The 21,697-nt window shown below is 46.8% G+C and overlaps 1 protein-coding gene and 1 long non-coding RNA gene across 3 annotated transcripts in view; one reads left to right on the top strand and one right to left on the bottom strand.

Moving 5' to 3' along the window:
- The window catches only part of PPM1D (protein phosphatase, Mg2+/Mn2+ dependent 1D), a 37,483-nt gene that overhangs the window by 11,200 nt on the left and 4,586 nt on the right, over nt 1–21,697 (top strand). For both annotated transcript variants that reach the window (XM_080983026.1, XM_080983025.1), the window contains exons 3-5: nt 5,186–5,310; nt 14,472–14,662; nt 15,161–15,403. In XM_080983026.1, the coding sequence (XP_080839152.1) occupies nt 5,186–5,310; nt 14,472–14,662; nt 15,161–15,403 (559 nt within the window). The remainder of the gene's footprint in view (nt 1–5,185; nt 5,311–14,471; nt 14,663–15,160; nt 15,404–21,697) is intronic.
- On the bottom strand, nt 15,938–17,962 carry LOC308464182. Its single transcript, XR_013979927.1, has 2 exons — nt 16,537–17,962; nt 15,938–16,497 (listed from the first exon to the last, which is right to left on the bottom strand). It is a non-coding gene; the product is annotated as an uncharacterized lncRNA (long non-coding RNA).

Raw genomic sequence — 21,697 nt, 5'->3', positions numbered from 1 at the left:
TGAGGTGCAGTTGCAGACCAGCCAGACTTCAAAGTGCAGTTGCAAACCTTGGTCAGGCCTAACATCAACTTTCCTCCCTGGCATGTTGGTTTTTCTGTGTGTGGTGATTTATTATTTGTACGGGGGAGCATTTAATCATGTCAGCCCTCCTGCATTCTGAAGCAGTGCAGCACAGGCAAAGAATGTACCATTCTTGACCTCAGTACTCCATACAACAAGATAGGCCGGTATTAATATTATTTTTATTATTATCCATATCATAGATATGGCAGTGGGGACTTGGTCTGAGATAAGAGGCCTCTTATTGAAAGTTTTGCTAAGGTGAGATTTGAAATTGGATTTCTTTTTAATGTGTAGCTGTGTAGCTGTGCAGGGTGATCCTAAGAATGTAAGAACAGCCTGCTGGATCAGGCCAGTGATCCACCCAGTCCACCATCTTGTTCTCACAGGGGCTACCCAAATGCTTTTGGGGGAAACCCACATCCAGGACCCGAGTGCAAGACTCTCTTCCCTCCTGTGGTTTCCAGCAAATGATATTCAGAAGAGTTCTTGCCTCTGACTGTGGAGGCAAAGCATAGCCATGTAACCATCAATAGCCATCTCCTCCATGAATTTGATCAGTCCTCTTTTAAAGCTATCCAGGTTGGTCACCATCGCTGCCTCCTGTGGCAGCGAGTTCCGCAGTTTAACTACGTGCTGCACGAAGAAGCGCTTTCTTTCCCCTATCAATCCAAGGATTGTTAGTCACGAGGGATGTACAGTGGTACCTCGCAAGACGAATGCCTCGCAAGACGGAAAACTTGCAAAACGAAAGGGTTTTTGGTTTTTTGAGTTGCTTCGCAAGACGATTTTCCCTATGGGCTTGCTTCGCAAGACGGAAACGTCTTGCAAGTTTGTTTCCTTTTTCTTAAAACCGTTAATACAGTTGCGACTTGACTTCGAGGAGCAACTCATAGCACGCGGTGTGGTAGCCTTTTTTGAGGTTTTTGAAGACTTTGGTGATTTTTGAAGCTTTTCCAAAACTTTTCCGACACCGTGCTTCGCAAGACGAAAAAAAACGCAAGACGAAAAAACTCGCGGAACGAATTAATTTCGTCTTGCGAGGCACCACTGTATTCTACAGGGCCAAAGGCAGCATTGCCTCTGAAAACGTGTGGCTGGGCGACATCAGCTAGAGAAGACTGTTGCCTTCTTATGGGGTTCCCAAGATGCATCTGTTTGTCTCCTGTGGGGCACAGGACACTGGAGGACTAGACTGACCTCCGTTCCGAACCACCAGGGCTCTTCTTCCCATCCTGTGATCACGCTGCAGTGTGACCCAAAAGCCCGGAACGTCCTGTGTGTGCCCTCCACCCTCAATCTTTCAGTCCACAGTTGTTGCTGGTGCTGCTTAATGATTTTTCCAGCCATTGTAGGATTTGGGGAGGGGGGGGATCTTGAGAGCAGGCGAGTGTGTGTGTAGCAGGGGGTCCGTCAGCTGCCGTGCCGCTGTTGCAAAACAAAACCTCTGGGGCTTGGAAGTTGGCAGCACTTCATAGGAGCGTTGCCCTAAGCGCTGCAGCATATGGATGGGCACCGTTCCCTCTCCACCCTCCTCTCTCTTTTCAAGTCTCTCTGAAACAGAGATAACCCGAAGGTTTTTTCTCGCTGACATCACCAGCACTGCATCTCTGTGGGGCTTGTTAAACTCCGGTTATTTGAGCACAGAGCAGGTGGAGAGGCACATCGGGTTTTTCCGCTAGGGGATGGCACATGTTGCAGGATGAGAATCCCCTCCTGTTTCAGGCTTGCTCTGTTGTTGTTGTTTTGTTTTATATGCCACCTATCTGACTGGGTTGCCCCAGCCACTCTGGGCAGCCCCCAACAAAAACAATATATTAAAAACACAAACACTAAAACCTTCCCTGAACAGGGCGGCCTTCAGATGTCTTTAAAAAATCACATAGCTCTTTATCTGTTTGACATCTGCTGGGAGGGCATTCCACAGGGCGGGTGCCACTACCGAGAAGGCCCTCTGCCTAGTTCCCTGCAATGTCACTTCTCAGAATGAGGGAGCCACCAGAAGGCCCTTGGAGGTGGACCTCAGTGTCTGGGGCTGGAGGATGGGGGTGGAGAGGCTCCTTCAGGTAGACAGGGCCAAGGCTGTTTAGGGCTTTAAAGGTCAACACCAACACTTCGAATGGAACTCGGAAACGTATTGGGAGCCAATGGAGTTACTTTAGGACCGGTGTTATATGGTCCCGGCAGCTGCTCACAGTCACCAGACTAGCTCCATGGGGCATAGTTATTGCTCTAAGCTCTTGACCTCTGTTAAAAAGCGGAGAAATGTATTAGCCACAACAGAGCAGCCAACTTACCACAACACTCCTCCTTTACAACGTCTGTGCTACTGATTCTCAGACTTTGGGATTGTTGACTTGCATACCACAAAAAGTTAAATCAATTTGAGTCGTACTAGACCCAAAATTTTTAAGCAATTTGACCTAAAGTCACTTATGGGTCACTTATTAGTTTCATAGTAGCTTCTCTGGTTTCTCTTTTCCCTCCCATGTAAAAGAAGTGTTCCTGTTCAGAATTTAAGTTAGCCAGCCATGTTTTCCTCTAGAATGCTTGAAGCTGTAACAAGCTCAACTGAGACTTTCCCTGTGTTTGCTTTTCATTGTTCTTTTTTGACTTGCACTAGGCATTTTGTGCGCTGGAGAGCATTGGCCATACTTGAGCTTGGTGTTTTTTTTACTTTTGGGTGGGTGGGGGAAGAATTGCCCCCTCTTAGATTTGTTTTGTACGCTTCCTGGAAACCTTGGGGTTATCTGAGCACACTGATAACACCCCTCTTTTGGTTGGCCATGTTTTGGCTACAGCCCTGTCTGCCCTCATCTAACTGCGTTCTCATTTAGAAGGAGTGATGTTGGAAGTACAAAACCAGAGGTCATTCCACAGGTGGCTTAGCGGTTAATTCTGTCCTCGGTGTTAGTCAGCTACCCAAGAGGGGGTGTCGCTTAGCAACCGGTCAGAGCGACCTGAGGTAGCAGGTGGTCTGATCTGATCAGCTGTGTAGTTCTTGCAGGAGTTTTTCCTCTATATGTTTGGTTTGAATGTCTCCCTGCTAAATACAAGGCCCGAAAGAAGACAGCCAAAACCTCTCTGTTCATTTCTCCTCAAATTATACACTGTTTTTTTGTTTAGGTTCCTCAGTAAAGTGCCATCAGTATTCCTTTTCTCTCTGGACTCTGTCTGCTTTATTTAACTCAGTTTGCTAACACATTTTGGGGGTGGTATTCCATATTATCTGTGACCTTATAGGTGGCCCCCATATTGCTGCTTGTAGTTTCGTTGATCCGCATCTCAGCAGTTCTGTGTCCCCATTGGGCATACAGATCCTTTCTGCTACTCTGAAGGATTAATAGCTAACTGACACCTGCTTCTTGGCATCTGTGGTTTGCTTTTTGGCTCCCAAACTGGTCCTGCTAGTTAAGCGCTGGAGAGCAGGTGCTAAAAATTTCAAGGTGCAGCTCTTGTCCCTGACAAACCCTTTGCCAGAGGGTTGGTGACGTCTGCTTCTCCCTTCCTTTCTTCTTACTGTTGCTGGGGAAAATCCTGAGATACTTGGGTAGTTTTACATATTTCAGTTTTGTTTTTTTTAAAAAAAGGCTAATGCGAACAGTCTTTGCTCCTCCTTTTGGTGAGGGGCCAAGGCAAGTGTCTAAATAAATGCCTTTATTATACAGCTTTTGGAGATTGCTGAAGATGCACCTCTGTACCCTGGTTTCTGGCACTTGAGGTGCATGTTTTTGGGTCCCATCTTATTTTTATGGTTGCAAGCTTTCTTAAAAAATGGTTTTAAAATGGTTTTTGATATGGAACCTCAGGTTGAAGGGCAGGCAGTAAATAATAATAATTAATAACAATTAATAAATAAAATAAAAAAATAGATTTCGAACATCAGCAATTTGGTCGTGGCAGGAGGTAGCATCTCTGGGCAACAGACTTGTCTGGTGCTGCCTTTGTGTCTATTTCCCCTACCCCAGAGGTGGGGAAAGAAACACATTGGAAGGAGCAGCACAAGGACCACCCCTAGGCTGCCAGTGATGCGCTTTCATTGCCTGTTTCAAGGGATCCGGAAGCTTTTATAGGGAGTCTGGCCTTGCCACGTGATCAGCTGCAGCCTATCGGTGTTAAGAGGTTTCCTCATTGGCCTGATTGGCTTCTTTGTTGTTCCCTCTTTTTCATTTGGCCGTACAGCCCCTCAGCTTCTAGGCTTCAGATAGATCTGAGTCCAAGTTTTGCAGTTGAGAACACTATTTTGTCATTTCTTGAAATTGGACGCATTAGGGGGTTCAGAATGAGTCTTCTGTTTTTCCTCTGCTGCTGTTGGTTTTCCAGTGGCAAGGAGTTCTCTCTACAGCTTTTGTCTTCCACTTTATTTATTTATTTATTTGTATTTATTTGTATTTGTATTTATTTATTTATTTATTTATTTATTTATTTATATTTAATCATTTGTTTCTCAGCTCAGAACATACTGGGTTGTATCCAATGACAGTCTTATTCAAGGTAGACCCACTGAAATTGAAGAGTAAAACTTAGCTTACATCTGCACCAGACATTTAAAGCAGTATTATAACTCCTTGAGCAGTCATGCTTCCCCCAAAGAACCTTGGGAACTATAGTCTGTTGAGGATGCTGAGAATTCTTCGGAAAACCCTATCCCCCTCCAGAGCTACAGTTTCCAGAGTTCCCTGGGAAGAGGAATTGATCGATAAATGAGAATTTTAGCTCTGTGAGGGGAATTAAGTTCTCCTAATAATGGACAGTATTGAACCAGATGGGCCAATAGTCTCACTCAATACAAGGTACCTTGCCATATACGCTTTTAAGGGTGAAATGTCCTAAGTAGGGAGAAAACCCCCAAAGCAGCTCTACGAAGTCTTTGTTGCAAAATACTGAGTGACAGTTAGAGGAAAAATTGTGAGTAGGGGATGGAATAGGGTGCTTAGCTGGCTAGACCCCTGAGCAGCACAGCTCTGCACTGCAACATTTTATTGCAGCTCCTACTTATAAAAACAACGATATCATTCACACTTCGACAGTTTTACAGCTTCGTAACTGACTTGCCTTCTCTTTCTTCTTCTCTGTTCCCTCCTTCTGGATTCCTCTCCCTGCCACCCCACCCTGACTCTTTTAGTGTGATCAATAAATCCGGCGTGAATCGGGTCGTGTGGAAGAGGCCTCGCCTGACCCACAATGGCCCTGTGCGGCGAAGCACAGTGATTGACCAGATTCCGTTCCTGGCGGTGGCTCGGGCTCTAGGTAAGCAAGCGATTGGCCAGGCCAAGGAGATGATGGGGGCGGAGGAGATCTAACTTGACTGCCAATGCTATGGATATCCTTTGGGGCAATGGGGTGCAGCTTGCAGCTTCCAGTCCAATGCAGGCACTTTTTCCCCATAGGAGGGAAAGGAAACTATTCACTTAACATGCAGTGGAGGAATAAAATTGGCCTCCCAGATTTCCAGGACTGGAAACCACAGTTTCATTTCAGGTTCATTTATATCCCACCTACCTTCCAAGGAGTTCAAGTTGGCATATATCGTTCTCTGCATTTTATCCTCTCAGCAACCCTTCAAGGTAGGTTAGGCTGAGGGTGAGCGATTGGCCCAAGGTCACTTCTGAGCGGGGATTTGAACTCTGGTCTCCCAGGCCCTTCTCTTAACACTACAATCATTAAACCACAGTGGCTTTTGTGGTTGTAAGTGGATTTTGTATCCTGGTTCTGAGAGGGCCAGCATTCATCGTAACTTTGCTAGTGCAGGCCTCATGAGAGACGGTGGATTGTGCTAGTCTGTGAATGGATTGCCTTCGTATATTTTTGCCTCTGGTGTGGGAGCTCCTATGGCACAGGGGCACTTTCTTCGCTGCCTTGTGTATCTCGGTGGCTTCCAGACTTCTCTCGGGATGGAAAAATCGCTCCTTTTCAATGGCTTCTTTCGGGTAAGAGCAAGTATAAAAATAACTGCATTTCATTTAGTAATGCAAAGGTATAGTGCTCTGTGAGCCGCCATTTTAGGATTAATAATGGGCACTGTTAGCACTGCTGAAGTATAAATCAAATGTGAAATCAGGTCCCACTTTGTGGGTCAGAGGTGGGTCTTGGGTCTGGACCAGCTGAAAACCACCACTTTAGAGGCTCTAAGCACTGAAAATATCGTCCCCCAATATGTAATACAACAAAAACCATACTAAACCATAAAATAAAAAAGTAATTATTAGAAAACCCCCATAGATTGATTGTAATACATAATAGGATCTGATTTCCTCGCATTATTTTGAACTATGTTCAAAATATGTTCAATATTTTGAACTATGTATCCCTGGTTTTATGTGGGGTTAAGAGAACAAAAAAAGTAGGGCAAGTGTGTGTAGAGGAATGTAATGAAGTCTATCAAAGTCCTGATGGACTACTTGGATGCTTTAAAAAAAATAAATCTCAAATGCCAAATCATTTTATTTTTAAAAATCTCATTTTTCTTTTGGGTGCCCCTGCCTTTCTGGTGCCCTAAGCATGTGCTTAATCTGCCTCTTGGGTAATCTAGCACAGCCGCATGTGGGGGGGGCTCCAGCTGCTCATTCCCTGCCCCCCTTGCAGCCAAGCTTGTTGGCTCAGGTGGCAAACAGGCTCTCGCAGCTTTGGGAAAATGCTGCATGCTCCATTTGAGGGTGGAAAGCTGCCCTGTGTGTCTCTATCCACTATCCTCAAAACTGTTAGGTTGTCAATAATGCTCCAGGCTCTTGGCTGGCGCCCAGTGCTGGCTGCCCTCGTAGATGCACCTACCTCAGTAGCTCCTGGAGCAAGGAAGCGTGCTCTGACCTCAAATAACTCCTCTGATCCAGACACAGTCTCACTTTTCCAATAGTTGGCTCGTTCTGCCAAGTTCCTCCTCCAATCACTTTGACTGCTGTGAAGGCACACGATAGGATTTACAGTATTTCAAAGTTAAGGCTTGTGCCCCAGGGAGGTTGCTCCAGTGCTGCTAATGTCACAGTTTGGCTTCACCCCTGGAGGCACACTCCATTGCCTCTCGAGACAGACGGATGCCGACAACAGCCAACAAAACAAAAAAAGCTCACGATAAACCAAAAGCAATTTGTTGCATGGATCGTGGTATTTACTGTTCCAGTACATCAAGGAAAACACACCCTTTCCCATATAAACTCGTTAGGTTTGTTTACTTGTATCCTTCTGTAATAAGATTCCCCACACCCCCAGCCCTGCCAGGAGATGACAGGGATTCACCCTGGGACCTTCTGCATGCAAAGCAGGTGCTCCACCCACTGAGCCACACAGCCCTTCCCCCTTCCCGCTCCATCTCCATTTCTGTACACCACAGAGACATGCCTTGGCAACCCAGCAGTAAATGTTCACAGGGGCGCTTCCAGTTACACCATTGGGGATGTTGTTTTGATTCCATATACCAGCCTCACAAAGTGGTTGCTAGCCTGTTTTGTCCACACAGCAACCCTGTGAGGTAGATTAGGCTGAGCGGATGAAGGACACCCAGTGAGCTTCAGGGTTGAGTGGGGATTTGAAGCCGACTGTCCCCACTTCTAATCTGGCACGGCACCTGCTATCCTACATACACCGTTACAAAAGGGGTGGGGAAACTCAGGCCTAGGGGCCGGATATGGTCCTTCAGGTGCCTCTGTCTGGCCCTCAGGACTTTCCCCGGGCTGCATTCCCTCCCCAGCCCGTCCCTTCACCCTCCTTGGGTGCTTTTCCTGGCAGAAATGTGTCTTTGGCGTGCATTAATGCCTCTCATTTCCCTGATGGAGAGATTGGTGGTGGCGGCGGATGACTTTTGCATGGCAAGCGATGGAAACCTCTGACGTTTGCATAACTGGAATGTAGCTTGCTGTGGTAAGAGCCATATCTTTATCACGAAATTGAGATACAGTTTGTGGGAAGAGATTTCAAAGAAATGGAATAAATTAAATAAATATCTGTTGCTGCAGACTTTTTTTTTTGCCTCCCGGCCAGACCAGCAATAGTATGTGGCCCCTCCAATGTTCCCCCACAAGAGAATGTGGCCCTCGGCCTGGACGCTGGATTGCCATACTCTCCTTGGGCTGCTGCTGTTGTGCAAATGCGAGGCCTAGTCGGTGCTGTGAATTTTCAAAGTGGAGGAGGAGAAGCCTCGGGATACGCTTGATTTCCCATCCCCGCCGCCCTCCGCCCTTCCCTCACAATAGGTTTTGTAGATTATCTTCCTCCTGGGGTTCTCAGAGTAATATGGCAGGCTTGTGTTCTTGCCCACAGGAGATTATTTTAATGGAGGACTGTGAGTGTCTGTGTGCGTGGAGAAGCTTGAAAGGCGAGGCGAGGCCTCGACTCCGCATGGCCTAGGAACTTCAGAAGTGCGCTCAGCAAATTAAAAAAAAAGCCCCTCCCCCTTTTTGTGTGCCAGTTGTAAGGAAATGAAAGCCAGATGGACCTTAGCAGATGGTTAATGTTTTAATTACACACTTCGTCGAGTTAAGTTAACCCCTTCTATCCCCTCTGCTTTGCTGTCACAGTTGGGGGATCCACCACACCAGCCCTGTGGATTCTCACTGCAGCTTCTGGTTCCCAGTCTCTCTCTGGGAATTTCACTGATATCTTTGCTTCTTGAGAAACCAGCCTTTACTGTGTGTGTATTCGCCCCATCGGGGAACGTGACAGAGGTGTTTAAGATTACGAATTGGGTGGAGAAAGTCCCTGGGGAGCAGAGGTTTGTGTCATGGGGCCATCCAGTGAAGGCTGGGCGACTCAAGCAGCCAAGTCCTTCTTCACATAGTTACACTATGGAACTCACTTCCACAAGAGGCAGTGGTGGCTCCCGGCTTGGATGACTCTAAAAAGGAATTGGGCAAATACACAGAGAATAAGGCTTTTAGCCACAATGGCAGTGTTCTACTGTCGGACGCAATGTGCTTCTGAATAGCAGTTTTGAATACCAATACCAGCTTCTGGGAATAGCAAGTGGGATGCTGTTGTGCTCAGTCCTGCTTGCAGCCTTCCCTTTGGGGCATCTGTTTGGCACTGAGAGAGCAGGATGTAGATTTAGATGGGCTTTTGGCCTGACCCATCTGGGATCCATCTTAGATTTAGCGAGGCCTTGACCACAACTGCCTGCCTGACATCCACCTTAGCGAGACCCTACTACAACCAGGCTTCATGAACAAACGGGATTTTCTGTCTTCCCCACTATCCATATTGATCGCCCTCCCCACCTCCCACTACCCCTGGCGCAAACCTGCAATTTCTTTCCCTCTCACTGGAAGCAAATGTGCTGCAAAGTGTACACAATAACGTAATCGAAAACAGGATGAGTGGCGGCTGTTTCCCTGTGCGGGGATTGGGCCTGCGCTGCTGAATTTACATTGCTGGCTCTCGGGCACATGTGGATCTGTTTACCTTGCCGGAAATATTTCTCTTCTCTCTCTCTCCCTGCAACCCCCCCACCCGCTGTTCCAGCCTCTGCACCCCCAAGCAGGGGCCTCTTGGGTTGGGTGTGTGTAACTTCTGCACCTGAATAGATTTCTTCCTCTCTTTCCTGGCCTTTTACAACAAGAAAGAAGAGCCGCCCAGCCTGCTGGGTCTGCTTCTCCTGAGCTGCGGCATTCAGCACTGGCTTCCCATCGCTTAGGGACATTGGAAGCTGCCCTATGTTGAGTCACTTAGTTCAGGGTTGTCTACACTGACTAATGCTGCCCCTCCCCAGGTAAGGCAGGGTGCGTTCCCAGCCTTACCTGGGGGTGCTGGGGATTGAATCTGAGACCCCCTGTCTGCAAATATATATTTGCCAAAATACATTCTTCTCCAAAGAATAAAGATTCCAGTGGCGCATGGCTCTGAATTAAGGTCTGATTGCAAACATCCTCTGAACTTCTGGAAACCCTTGGAAAACTCAGCAGCACTCCTGGGATTGTATTTGCAAAGGCTCAGGAGATTGCTAGACACTTGTTTTTGCACCATTTTTGCACTTTTGGGGGGCTGTTATTGCCGCTTTAAGTGCCACTTCCGGGTTTGCAGCAATGCGTGTATGCTTGTGGTTGTGCTTGACTCGAACGTGCATCAGTGGAAAGTTGCCTGCACTATGAAAAGCCTTTAAAAGGCTGTGGAGTGGTAGAGTATCTGTCATATGCACAGAAAGTCCCAGGTTCGATCCCCCGCATCTCCAGGTAGAGCTGGGAGTTAACCCACGAGAGCTGCTGCCAGTCAGTGCAGACAGTACTGAGCTAGATGGACCAATGGTCTGACACAGTATAAGGCAGCTTTCAGGGTCTATTTAAATCAGTCCTTCATTGAGTCATGAGGACTGGGATCTTGTTTCATTTTTTGAAGAAGTGCTGTAGCTTAGCAGTAGCTCAGCATTCCATTTATGTATTAAGGTGTTAGAATAGAAAGAACTTCCTCCCCGCTCCCCCAGTCTTTTTGCCTTAGTGAGACTCAAGCGTTTCCAAACCTCCCACTGAAGGCAATTAATCCGACAGTCTCTTGGCTGCCTCCCAGCCATTTTTCCAGATGAGCTCCTTTGCCAGTAAATGGCAGGTGGAGGCTTAATTGCAGGTGAATATGCTTATGAGTCTTCCAGTCGTGCCCCAAAAAACCACTCCTCGACTGGATTGTGTAAACCTGTTATATATTGCTGCCTCTAATAGCGAAGTTGGGTGGCAGAGTGCCAACGGCTGTGCAGCGCTGCTGAAAAAATCAAGAGGGAAGTTCTGAGCATGCTTGAAGGAAATCCTGCATTTTGCAGATGCGCAGAAAAAATAAATACTAATTAAAACTAAGAGGGCAACTTCCACCTCCCCTCCCTCAAAAAACAGCCCAATGAGGACTGAGCATGCTCAATAGCCACTGAGTGACGAGTAACCAATTTAACATGTCAGGACTAGCTGCCTCGTTGGCACTACCTCTCTGCGTGGAAACGTTGGTGTAAAGGTTTAGCCCTGCCCAGACTTGCAATGTGGGGCGTCCTTAGAGGATGCCCCCCCAGATCTCTGCACAGTCTGTAGCCCTGAGGAGTCTTTGATCCAGATATACCCCCTTTAGGATTTATTTCACACACCCCAGAAGCAGAAGAGACAGAGAGCTCATATGGTTAGAGTGTTGGACAGCAACCTGGGAGACCAGGGTTCAAATCCCTGCTTAGCCATGAAGCTCACTGGGTGACCTTGGGCCAGTCACTGCCTCTCAGCTTTGCCTGCCTCACAGGGTTGTTGTGGGGATTAGATGAGTGGAGAGAACCATTTATGCCACCTTGAGCTCCTTGGAGAAAAGGGAAGGGTGGAGGACATAAATGCAATAAATAAATAAGAGGCAGAAAACCATACTGGAGCTTAGGAGCTGCTGGCAAAGTGTCTGCCTAGGTCCACGTGTGAATACTCAGGAGGAGCAGGAGCCACACAAAAGCCCAAGCCCGGATCAGGGCCTCACTGAGAGCCAGGAGCAGGTGGGGGGAATCAGTAGCCCTTTGGATGTTGTCAGGCTTGGGTTCTGCTTGTGGACTCCTGATAGACTTCTAGCTGGCTGCTGAGCTCGATGAGCCTTTTGGTCACATTCACACCATGCATTTAAAGCATTATGATACCACTTGAAACAAGCATGGCTTCCCCCAAAGGATTCTGGGAACTGTTGTTTGTTAGGGGTGCTGGGAGTTCTCCTCTCAGAATTCTCTGATTCTCAGAATGGTTTCTGTCAATCTCTCTTCACAGGGAACTCTGGGAATTGTTGCTTTGTGAGGCAAATGGGGGTGTCTCCTAACAACTCTCAGCACCAGTTCCCAGAATCCTTTGGGGGGAAGCCATGCCTGTTCCGAGTGGTATCATAATGCTTTAAATGTATGATGTAACTATGACCTTCGTCTGATCCAGCAGGGCTTTTTCTTCTATTTTTATAAAGAATTAGCAAACTAGTAGAAGAAAATAAGGCTGTCTGAGGCTATGAGGCACGATGGCTATTCTCTACCTGTGCTGTCAGTTGCTGGGAATCCCAAGTGAGAAAAGTGCTGTTTGTAGGCCTCCCATTCAGGCATCTGTGAGGACACGATGCTGACTAGATGGGCCATTGGCCTGATCCAGTAGTCTCTTTTTATATTCTTAGGCCGTAACAGGGCCTGATTCCATGCAGTTCATCTTCATCCCCCACCATTTTAATATAAGCTGATTCAACCTCTTTGTGCTAACTGGTGGGCGGAGGAGATAGCCTCCCCTACGATCAGGGATGCTGTGTGTGTGTGTGTTTTCCCCTAATTAGCCTTGTTAATGGGAGAACAAGTTCTTCCCTTTCCCTCTTATCTCTGCTTTAGCAGAGGCAGAAATTAGCTCTCGAATGAGGACCGGTTCAGGTTGTGCTTGGCTGTAGTAAATAGGAGTAATTGATTCGAATGGCTCCTTGTTGAGCGTCTGAAAACGCTGTCAGCTGGATGGCGCGCGGCGCTAATGGCGAAATGAGCATTGTACTTCAGGAAACAAAAGAGCTTGGGTTCCTTATTTCCTAAAGCGGCTTGCCGCTTTCTGAAGTGCCTGTGTGGGCGGAAAAAGAAGCCTTGCGAGGAGCGGAGCTCACAAAAAAATGGCTGCCTTTACTGGGGCCTCAGCACTTTAGGGTTTTGAGCTTTCTGATGACAAAAAACACACACTTAAAAATACAAAATGCTGTTATTCAGTTGCTAGGGGTTGTAGCTGTTGTAGCTGTGCTATCCAGAGCAGATCCTTTGAGATTAAAGGACTGACAAACTCAGGTCCATGAAGTCCAGTGGGTCTACTCTTGAGTAGAACTGTTTTTGGCTTACGGCCCTAGGTCCTTTTCTTGTCAAGTGGTAACAGTTTGTTTTTCAGGCGTACCTGTACTGTAACACACCAAAATATGTTACAGCCCTCATTAAGGGGCTGTGTAACATGAGGAAAAATTGAGTCAGAAAATCTTTTCCTTCAGGCTGCTTATGCGAAGGGATGCTTGCCTGTTTAAGATCCACTGTGCTGCAGTGGCTAGAGTGTCACACTGGGACCTGGGAGACCTGTGTTCGAATCACCACTCTGCTATGAAGCTCACTGGGTGAACTTGGGCCCATCACCGCCTCTCAGTAGAACCTACCTCACAGGCAGTAGGAGAAGCCAATATAAGTTGCAATTCCAGCTGAATTTGGGAAACCGCTTGAGCGATTTCAATTGCTTTTGTGCTGCTCATTGCAAACAGCTGAAATGATAACAAACCTGATTTGCAATGGGGGTTGAATAATTTTGATTGCAACTGTATATATTGACTTGGGGTGTTTTTTATACAGGATGCAAGCCGTGTAAAAATATATTCAGTACAAAACAAACTGAAAGTAACAGTCTGTAACAACCAGGCATGACGTGGCAGCTACTGTAAAGAGCCTCATAAACTTACAGAGCAATACATCTCTCCTTTTCCCTTTCTCCTATCACAGGAACACCTCCATTCCAAAATAGGGCAATAAGTCAGTCAACCTTTATTACAACAATCCCAGATAAAACCACTAAATTGCAACCAAACAAATGCAGTTTTACAGTTATGGGCCAAGCAAAGGACTGATCGAAATTAACAGCAAAGGGCTAGGATGTGTATAGAGCACTGAAATCCAGTAGGATCTCAATCCCAGATGAGATAGATAGGTTAAACCGAAAGGTGAGTTCCATTTTCAGAAGAAGTAATGGTGAATGTCAAGTTCCATAGCTGAAAACCAGCACTGTGTGTGTCCAGTTGTGCTGTCTTATATTTGACTACATAATAAAATCAAGCCATTCCCCAATGAAGTCATTGCTTTTTTGTTTGTACCCTCAACACTCTTAACTCTTGGGTTACATTGGAAATTGCCTTACACAAGTCAGACCACTGGTCCATCTAGCTCAGTTTTGTCTACACTGACTGGCAGTGTCTCTCCAGGGTTTCAGGCAGGGTTTCTTGCTTGGCTGCCTGACCTAGTGCTTGCTGCCTCTGCCAAGAGCTGTAACCATTTGCTTCTGACTGGTAACAGGATCTTGTTCAAACTGGTGCTGATGGATGCATAACCTTAATATAACCTTAAAACCAGAAATTGTAAGTAAGGGGATGTTCTATGGATATATACTGCATTGCCATACCTTGAGATGCTGTGGATTGAACCGGGTATACGGATGTACAGCTCTCCCCTAGTATAGTCCCCCTGGCTAGTAGCTAATGAGAGCCTAATCCCCCATAGTCCAATAGTAGCTTGCTGTGACAGCCCTGCAGGGAGAAAGCTAGTCTGAACTCTTTTCTAAAGTCCTGGCAGTTTTGTTTTCTAAGCACAGGGAGTTTGATTTTCAGATTCCATCCTGAACTGTTGCATTTGATAGCAGAGGCTCTCTACCCCGCCCACCCCAGTTAAATGAATTAAAACTTATAAAACTCTTTTTTGTGTTTTATCTCTTGTACCCTTCCCAATCCAGGTGATCTGTGGAGCTACGACTTCTACAGCGGCGAGTTTGTTGTATCTCCCGAACCGGACACAAGTGTGCACACATTAGATCCTCAAAAGCACAAATATATCATCCTGGGTAGTGATGGGCTGTGGAACATGATCCCACCGCAGGAAGCCATTTCTATGTGCCAGGACCATGAAGAGAAAAAGTATTTTACGGTAAGCATGAGCTTAATCTGAAACCATACCAATAGCCACCAATTTCCCCACCTCCAGCCAAAACCATGATAGAAAAATAAATGTGGAGTACCTGTGGTTGGGTAGTGAATTGAGAATATTCTCTCTCAGTCTCTCATGAACAGGTTTCTTAAACTTATCACTGTGAGGGAAAAAGAGGACAGGAACCTTCTAGGATTGGGTGGGAAACCTGTGTAGCAAAGTCTTTTCTCTCTGGTTATTTTTTTGTATATTTTGAGCTATATGTGTTTTGCGTAAGCTACCTTGAGTCTCGGTCTGGTGGAAAAGGAGGGATATAAATGAATATGTTATCAGATCTCAGGAAGCCATCGTGCAGAATTTGATCACATCATCTATCTAAAGGCCGTCTGAAGGCATAGCTGATAAATGAAACTTCCCCAAATACATGTCGTAGTTATGGGATGGTGACTTTCCTCTTCTCTCCTTCCGCATCTCCTTGCCCACCTTTGGAACCGAAAGGGAGGGCGCCAGCAGTCTCTGGCCAAAATGCTGGTGAACCGCGCACTGGGACGTTGGAGGCAGCGCATGCTGCGGGCAGACAACACCAGTGCCATCGTCATCAGCCTCTCTTCGGTGCGCAGCGACCAGAGCAGTTTGGAAGGGGAGGAGGAGCTCTATTTCAACCTGGCTGAAGGCCCGTCCTACAGCAGCCCTGAGATGTGGGCAATGACTCCTTCACGCTGCTCCACTCCTCCAGTCAAGGTAAGAAAAGAGGGGTGGAATCCCGAGTCATGATGTCGAGAGGTCATGGCAGGGGACTCACCCATGCAGCTGCAAATAAAACGTTTTAAGTGCAATATACAATGTGGCACTAGATGGCGATGGCGGGCCTTATGGAAAATTCAGTGTATTTTTAAAAACACTTCAAAGAAAAACATTTTTGGAACTGTTTTTATACGTGTGTAGATTCCACCAGGGTAGAACTTATCACCTGTGGCGCCAGGCAAAAACTTTCCTCTCTAACCAGGCCTTTGGTTCGCAGTTGTGCCTGCCCTGTGGAACGCCCTCCCATCAGATGTCAATGAAATAAACATCTGGCTGACTTTTAGAAGACACCTGAAGGCAGCTTTGTACGGGGAGGTTTTTAATGTTCTGAGTTTTTTAAAATGTGTTTTAATACTTTGTTGGAAGCTGCCCAGAGTGGCTGGGGTAATAATAATAATCAATGGCGTTACAGAAGCAAGTGGAATGGGTTTTTTATGCTTTCTCAGTCCTCCTGGTTTTAATGCAACTTTGTGGGGTTTATTGTCTGATTGTTTGGTTGTAATTTGCTTTGGGTTGCCTCTGGGCCAGAGAAAGCAACTTACACCTTTACTAAATAAAATAAATTAATAAGCCTTCAGATATTGATGGACTACAAGTCCCATCATCCCTGGCCCTTGGCGATGTTGGTCTGGTCACATACCTCTCCACTTAGCCACTTGATTTGCCATGATTCAAATAGAAGATCCTTGGAGTGCAGTATATGTTTCCGTGGCTGCCCACCCCTTGTTGGAGTTTTGGCTGCTGCTGTTCTCTCTGTCGCCACTGCCTTCTGGAAGCCCTTTGTACAGCAGTCCTTGTCTTGTCAGAGGCGAGGGGAGTCATGCTCAGCTGGGGTGTTTTGAAGCAACCGACAATTACCGCCACTGGGCTCAGAATAGCTCTGGCTGCTTTGATGTTCCCCTGAGTCTTTGAATAGCTCTCCTTTGGCAAAGCAAAATGGAAAAAAACCACAAAAGTTTGGATGAGCTACTCAGGGGTCTCTATACAGGCGCAGCTAGTAAAAAAAGGTGGGATTTCTTTTTTTCTTTCTTCTGCTTGCCTTTCTTTCTTTCTTTCTTTCTTTCTTTCACTTTTTCTTTCTTCCTCTCTCCTCCCTCCATCCTGTTCTTTCACTTTCTCTCTCTGACTCCCTCTTTTCCTATTTTCTCCATTCTCCTCCTCCTCCCCTCCTTCCCTTACCTCCCGCATTCTGTTATTTCATTTTTTCATTTTCTTTATCCTACTCGCCTCTTTTGCGCGCACTCTCTCGCTCTCTCTCCTCTTCCAGAAAATCAAGGCAGTCTACAATATACAAAATTAAACCAGCAGTGATAAAACACCAGTAGAAGTGTCAGTAGAAGCAGCCATAAAATCTGGTTTGGGAAAAGAGTTACATATTTCAAAGGCCTGTCTGAACAAAGCAGTTTTCAAAAGAAGTCTGAAAGCAGGCAGGGACCATTCCTGCCGAGTTCTACTGGCAGGGAGTTCCACGGGGCAGGACCTGCCACATTAAAGGCTCGGTCCCCTAGTAAAGTCTGACTGAACCTCAGGGCTTAATTCTCCCCTCTATCTCTCTACCTTCTTCATGCCGGAACTAGATGGGCCATTGGCCTGATCCAGGGGGCACTTCTGATGTTCCCCTTCTTAAGGAGTGAAACAGGGCTTATAGGAGGAGTCCATCTGGCAAATCCCAGCAGGGAGCCCAGGGCCTGCCTTCCTCCCCTCCTTCCCTTTTAATAATGAAAACATCCAGTTTATATTATTATTTGAAGAAGTCAAAATGCTCATCGTTCCATCACACTCTGTTGTGATCAAGGCACAAAGTTTAGCATGTGGTTATGCAAAGGTGCGGGACGCGGGTGGTGCTGTGGGTTAAACCACAGAGCCTAGGACTTGCCAATCAGAAGGTCGGTGGTTCGAATCCCCACGACGGGGTGAGCTCCCGTTGCTCGGTCCCTGCTCCTGCCAACCTAGCAGTTCGAAAGCACGTCAAAGTGCAAGTAGATAAGTAGGTACCGCTCCGGCGGGAAGGTAAACGGCATTTCCGTTCGCTGCTCTGGTTCACCAGAAGCGGCTTAGTCATGCTGGCCACATGACCCGGAAGCTGTACGCCGGCTCCCTCGGCCAGTAAAGCGAGATGAGCGCCGCAACCCCAGAGTCGGTCATGACTGGACCTAATAGTCAGGGGTCCCTTTACCTTTAGGCAAAGGTGCAGGCAGAATTATGGCAGGGAGGTGGCAGCCCTGATTCTCACCAGCAAGGGACCACGGGGCAGCTTTAGGCTCTGCCCCTACGATGTCCCAGCATGCAGCCCTTCATTTTCTCTGGCAAGAGGTAACTGGGGTAGTATCTAGGTTGGCACTGGCTCAGGGAATCTTTTGACAGCCCCCCCCCTCCAATAGTGCTTGTGGGGTCCACAGCTCACACCTTCCACCTTAAAAAAAACACAACTTCTCATATGGTGTCCTGAGCAGTGCTGGTGCCAGGATCTTTAAATTTCCCATAATGCCCCGGAGTGGTGCCTGTTGGAATTCTGCCTGGGTCAGAGGAATGTGCCACAGCGTAGCCACCGGCAGATATTCCTGTCGACCTCCCCGCGTCTCCCAACCTCTGCTGATAAGCAGGCGAGGTCCGGCGATTCTTCTCAGATGTATGAGAGGAACACACCGTTCTTCCTCTCTCCCCTTTGGTGTCCCCAGGGAGGGGAAAGAAGCAGACAGAAAACTATTTACATCATTTATTTCTGCCTCTTACATCAGTACAGAGAATCATGTCTGCACTCAACAACAGCAAGAAGAAAAAAACTCCTCCCAAGTACATCCAGTACGGGTCATATGACACACACACACACTGAGCTAACATCCGGTGCTCAGTACAGAATGGACTGCCCCTTTGTTCCCATGGCAACAGTCACAAACATCCTGTCTGGCTTTCCAGCCACAAGCAGCTGGCTGAGCTGCTGGAGCCTTTGCTTGCTGCAGCATTGGTGCTTTATGGTAACATACTCCCCTAAAGTATCAATGTGTGCCGCGAGCAAAGCGTCATCCAGAGAAGAAAACAAACAGTTGTTATATTTATAACATTCCCCTGTTGTTTCAGTTCCACCCTTGGAACTACCCGCCACTGGTTTAACCAATGTACCTCTCTGGTTGTGTGACTTCGCATTACCTCGGTTAACAACTCTCTGTTGTGCCTTTGTCTCTGACTCAGACACAGCTTCAATCTGTCCTTGGTCGTTTACAATAGCAACATATGCAAGGTTAGCAAACTCCTTTGAATACCTCTTGGGTGGTACACCCTTCGTTGCTCTCTCAGACCTACGTAAAAGTTGCTGCTCTTCTCTGCTTTCTGGTTCAGCCTCTGAACTCTCTGGAGAACCAGTACTAAGCTTAATCAATGGTTCATCCTCCTCTTCTGAGGGTCTAGTCATTATGTGAGATTTCCTCTCAATGACTGTGACAACTGAGCTGTCTGAGCTATCGCTGTCATCATCAGTACTACTGAACTCGATAAGATCAAACTCACCATCATCATCTGAATCGTCACCTGTGGGAAATGTCTGTACTACCCGCTCTTGCTCTGGAGCACTCTCTAGGGACTTTGTGAGAATCACCTGACCAGATTCAGACAAAATTACTCTGTAGAGACCTTTTTCATAACCCACAAAAATGCCTCTGGCATTCTTTACTCCACCTGGAGCTTCTGTTCTCACATGAGACCCGAAAACCTTAAAGTAGGCAACAGAAGGTTTTCTATTGAACAGCTTCTCAAAAGGAGAAATTCCCAAGTCTTTTGAGACCTTTCTCAACCACACATGAAGATAGGACGCTAGCGATTCGGCCCAATATTCATGTGGCAAATGTGAACTCAGCAATTGCGCATTCATCCCCTTTTGCAATTCTTTGTTCACTCTAACACAGACCCCCCTGTTCCACGCTTCTTGCGAAACTGCCACTTTGTGGTCTATCCCTTTTCCATCCAGGAACTTCTGAAACTTCTGTAACAGAAAAACTTGTTTGTCATCTGTGAAAAGACAATCAATGTTAGCATCATGCATACTTTTAACCTTGTCACAAAACTCCTGAAACTTTTCTAAAGTTTCTTGTGGTTTCTCCATCATATAAACCCAAGAATAATTTGTGAAACAATCCACACACACAAGGTAAAATCGTGCACCGCCTCTAGATGGTTCTAGAGGACCAATCACATCAGCATACACCCGCTGAAATGCTCTGTTGACCTTCTTCGTCACCTTCCTGGTGCTCACACTGGTCACACCTGTAAGAGAGATTTCGTTAGAAACATCAGAATTACATTTCATGTAATCACTTTGATCAAAAGTCAACAAATACAGTCCATCTTTCTCTTTGGCAGTAAGAAACAGTTCTCCATCTTTGTAGATCTTGCAGCTTTTAGCATCATAGGACAGTTTCAGTCCTTTCTTTGCAATCTGCGACACGCTCAGCAGATTAAATCTCAGTTCTGGAACCAGGAAAACATTGCTTATAGTCAAGTTCAGACTCTCAAGATACACAGTCCCAATTCCAGTCGCTTCCAACTCCTGACCGTTGGCCTGTTTCACAGTGAAGCTTTGCTTCTTCAACGTTGAAAATAGTCCTCTGTGCGGGCACAAATGTTTTGTACAGCCCGTGTCGATTATGAATGCGTTCCCAACATCTGGCGTGGTTCCTTTCGCCATCATAGCCTTTGCAGGTTTCACCTGGCACTTGGTACGGCTTTTGCCTGACGCCTCAGGCTTCGTAGAGCTGCTCTTTGCTCCTCTTGACTGGCGCGGCTTCTTACAGTTTCGCTGTAGATGCCCAGTCTGTCCACAATTGTAGCATCGGACAGCACTCAATGCTACTCCATGCTTCCCAGTAGCATCAGCAGTGGGGGAATTAGAACTCTGTTCTTCCCTCCCCCTGTCTTTTTCTTCCAGTGCAGCAAGTCTGTCGTGTTCATTCAGGACCACAGCACAAACTCTCTCCGCGGTCAGCTGCGCGGCCGGTAGGGAACCAAGCTGACTGGCAACAACCTTGTAGGTGCGGCTAAGGCTGTTTATCATCATGAAGCAAAACACTTCCTCCTGAAGACGAAAATTGCGTTCCACCATCTGTTGACGCAGAAACTTCATTTCTGTCAGGTGCGCTTGAACATCTCCATCAGGCGCAAGTCTCAGATTGGTCAATTTCTCAAAATACAGCAACGCTGAAGAACCAGCATCTCTCTGATGCGTTGTACGCAGCGTGTCCCATACCTCTTTCGCATTTTCTAAATGCTGAACATGCACCAACTGATCATCTGAGACACACAGAATTATAGCAGTCCTGGCCCTTACATTCCGTGATTCCCAACCTCCGGTTGGTGCTGCAGGGATGGGGTTTTCAATTACATCAAAAAGCCTCTGATTCTGCAGCAGGGCCTTCATCTTTACAGACCAAGATGAATAATTGTCATTGGTTAAGGGATGTGGGCAAGGCAAAGCTCCTTTCTTGGCATCCATCTTGAAGCCAAGCCTCTTCAGCTTTCCAGCCCACACTCTCAAACAAACTGTAAAATCCAACAGTTGTTTTTTCCTTTCTCACGCAGCAAAAACTGCAAGTTGTTTGTGCTTTTTGCACCTGGCAGCTAAACTCAGGCTGCTATTGAAAAGTCCCTTCCAAGAGCTCGTAAACCTTGTAGCCAAAACATTCTCTGGTTTTGTTTCGCTTTCCCAGGCTTACACTCAGAGTCCAGCCCCTTTGCCAGTAACTTTCCAGGACCGTTACCTAGCAACAATGCATTTCAATAAGACTTCTTATCTACCACAAAAATTTGTGGAATGCAGGCCTCTTCTACCGGAGCTTTTGTTTTCTTTGAAACGCAGCTCCGTGAACCAGGGAATTAATCTTCCTGCGTTCACACTTTTAGCCCGAAATGCAGCATACCTTGAACTTTGTTGCTCTGGAAAACACCTCTTCTTTCCACCAGCTGTCTGTGGAGCCTCTGGCATTTCTCAGACGCTTTTCTTCCTCCTTGGAGCAGAGGAGGACAATCCACCAGCCTCTCATGCAGATGTTCGATGAATCGCAACCATCCGAAGGCTGCCACTGTTGGAATTCTGCCTGGGTCAGAGGAATGTGCCACAGCGTAGCCACCGGCAGATATTCCTGTCGACCTCCCCGCGTCTCCCAACCTCTGCTGATAAGCAGGCGAGGTCCGGCGATTCTTCTCAGATGTATGAGAGGAACACACCGTTCTTCCTCTCTCCCC

Source organism: Podarcis pityusensis (genome assembly GCF_964106645.2).
Source record: "Podarcis pityusensis genome assembly, chromosome: 15".
In the NCBI taxonomy this organism is placed as follows: Eukaryota; Metazoa; Chordata; class Lepidosauria; order Squamata; family Lacertidae; genus Podarcis; species Podarcis pityusensis.
The sequence above is the reverse complement of the archived record's forward strand: the minus strand, read 5'-3'. Positions and strand labels throughout refer to the sequence as shown.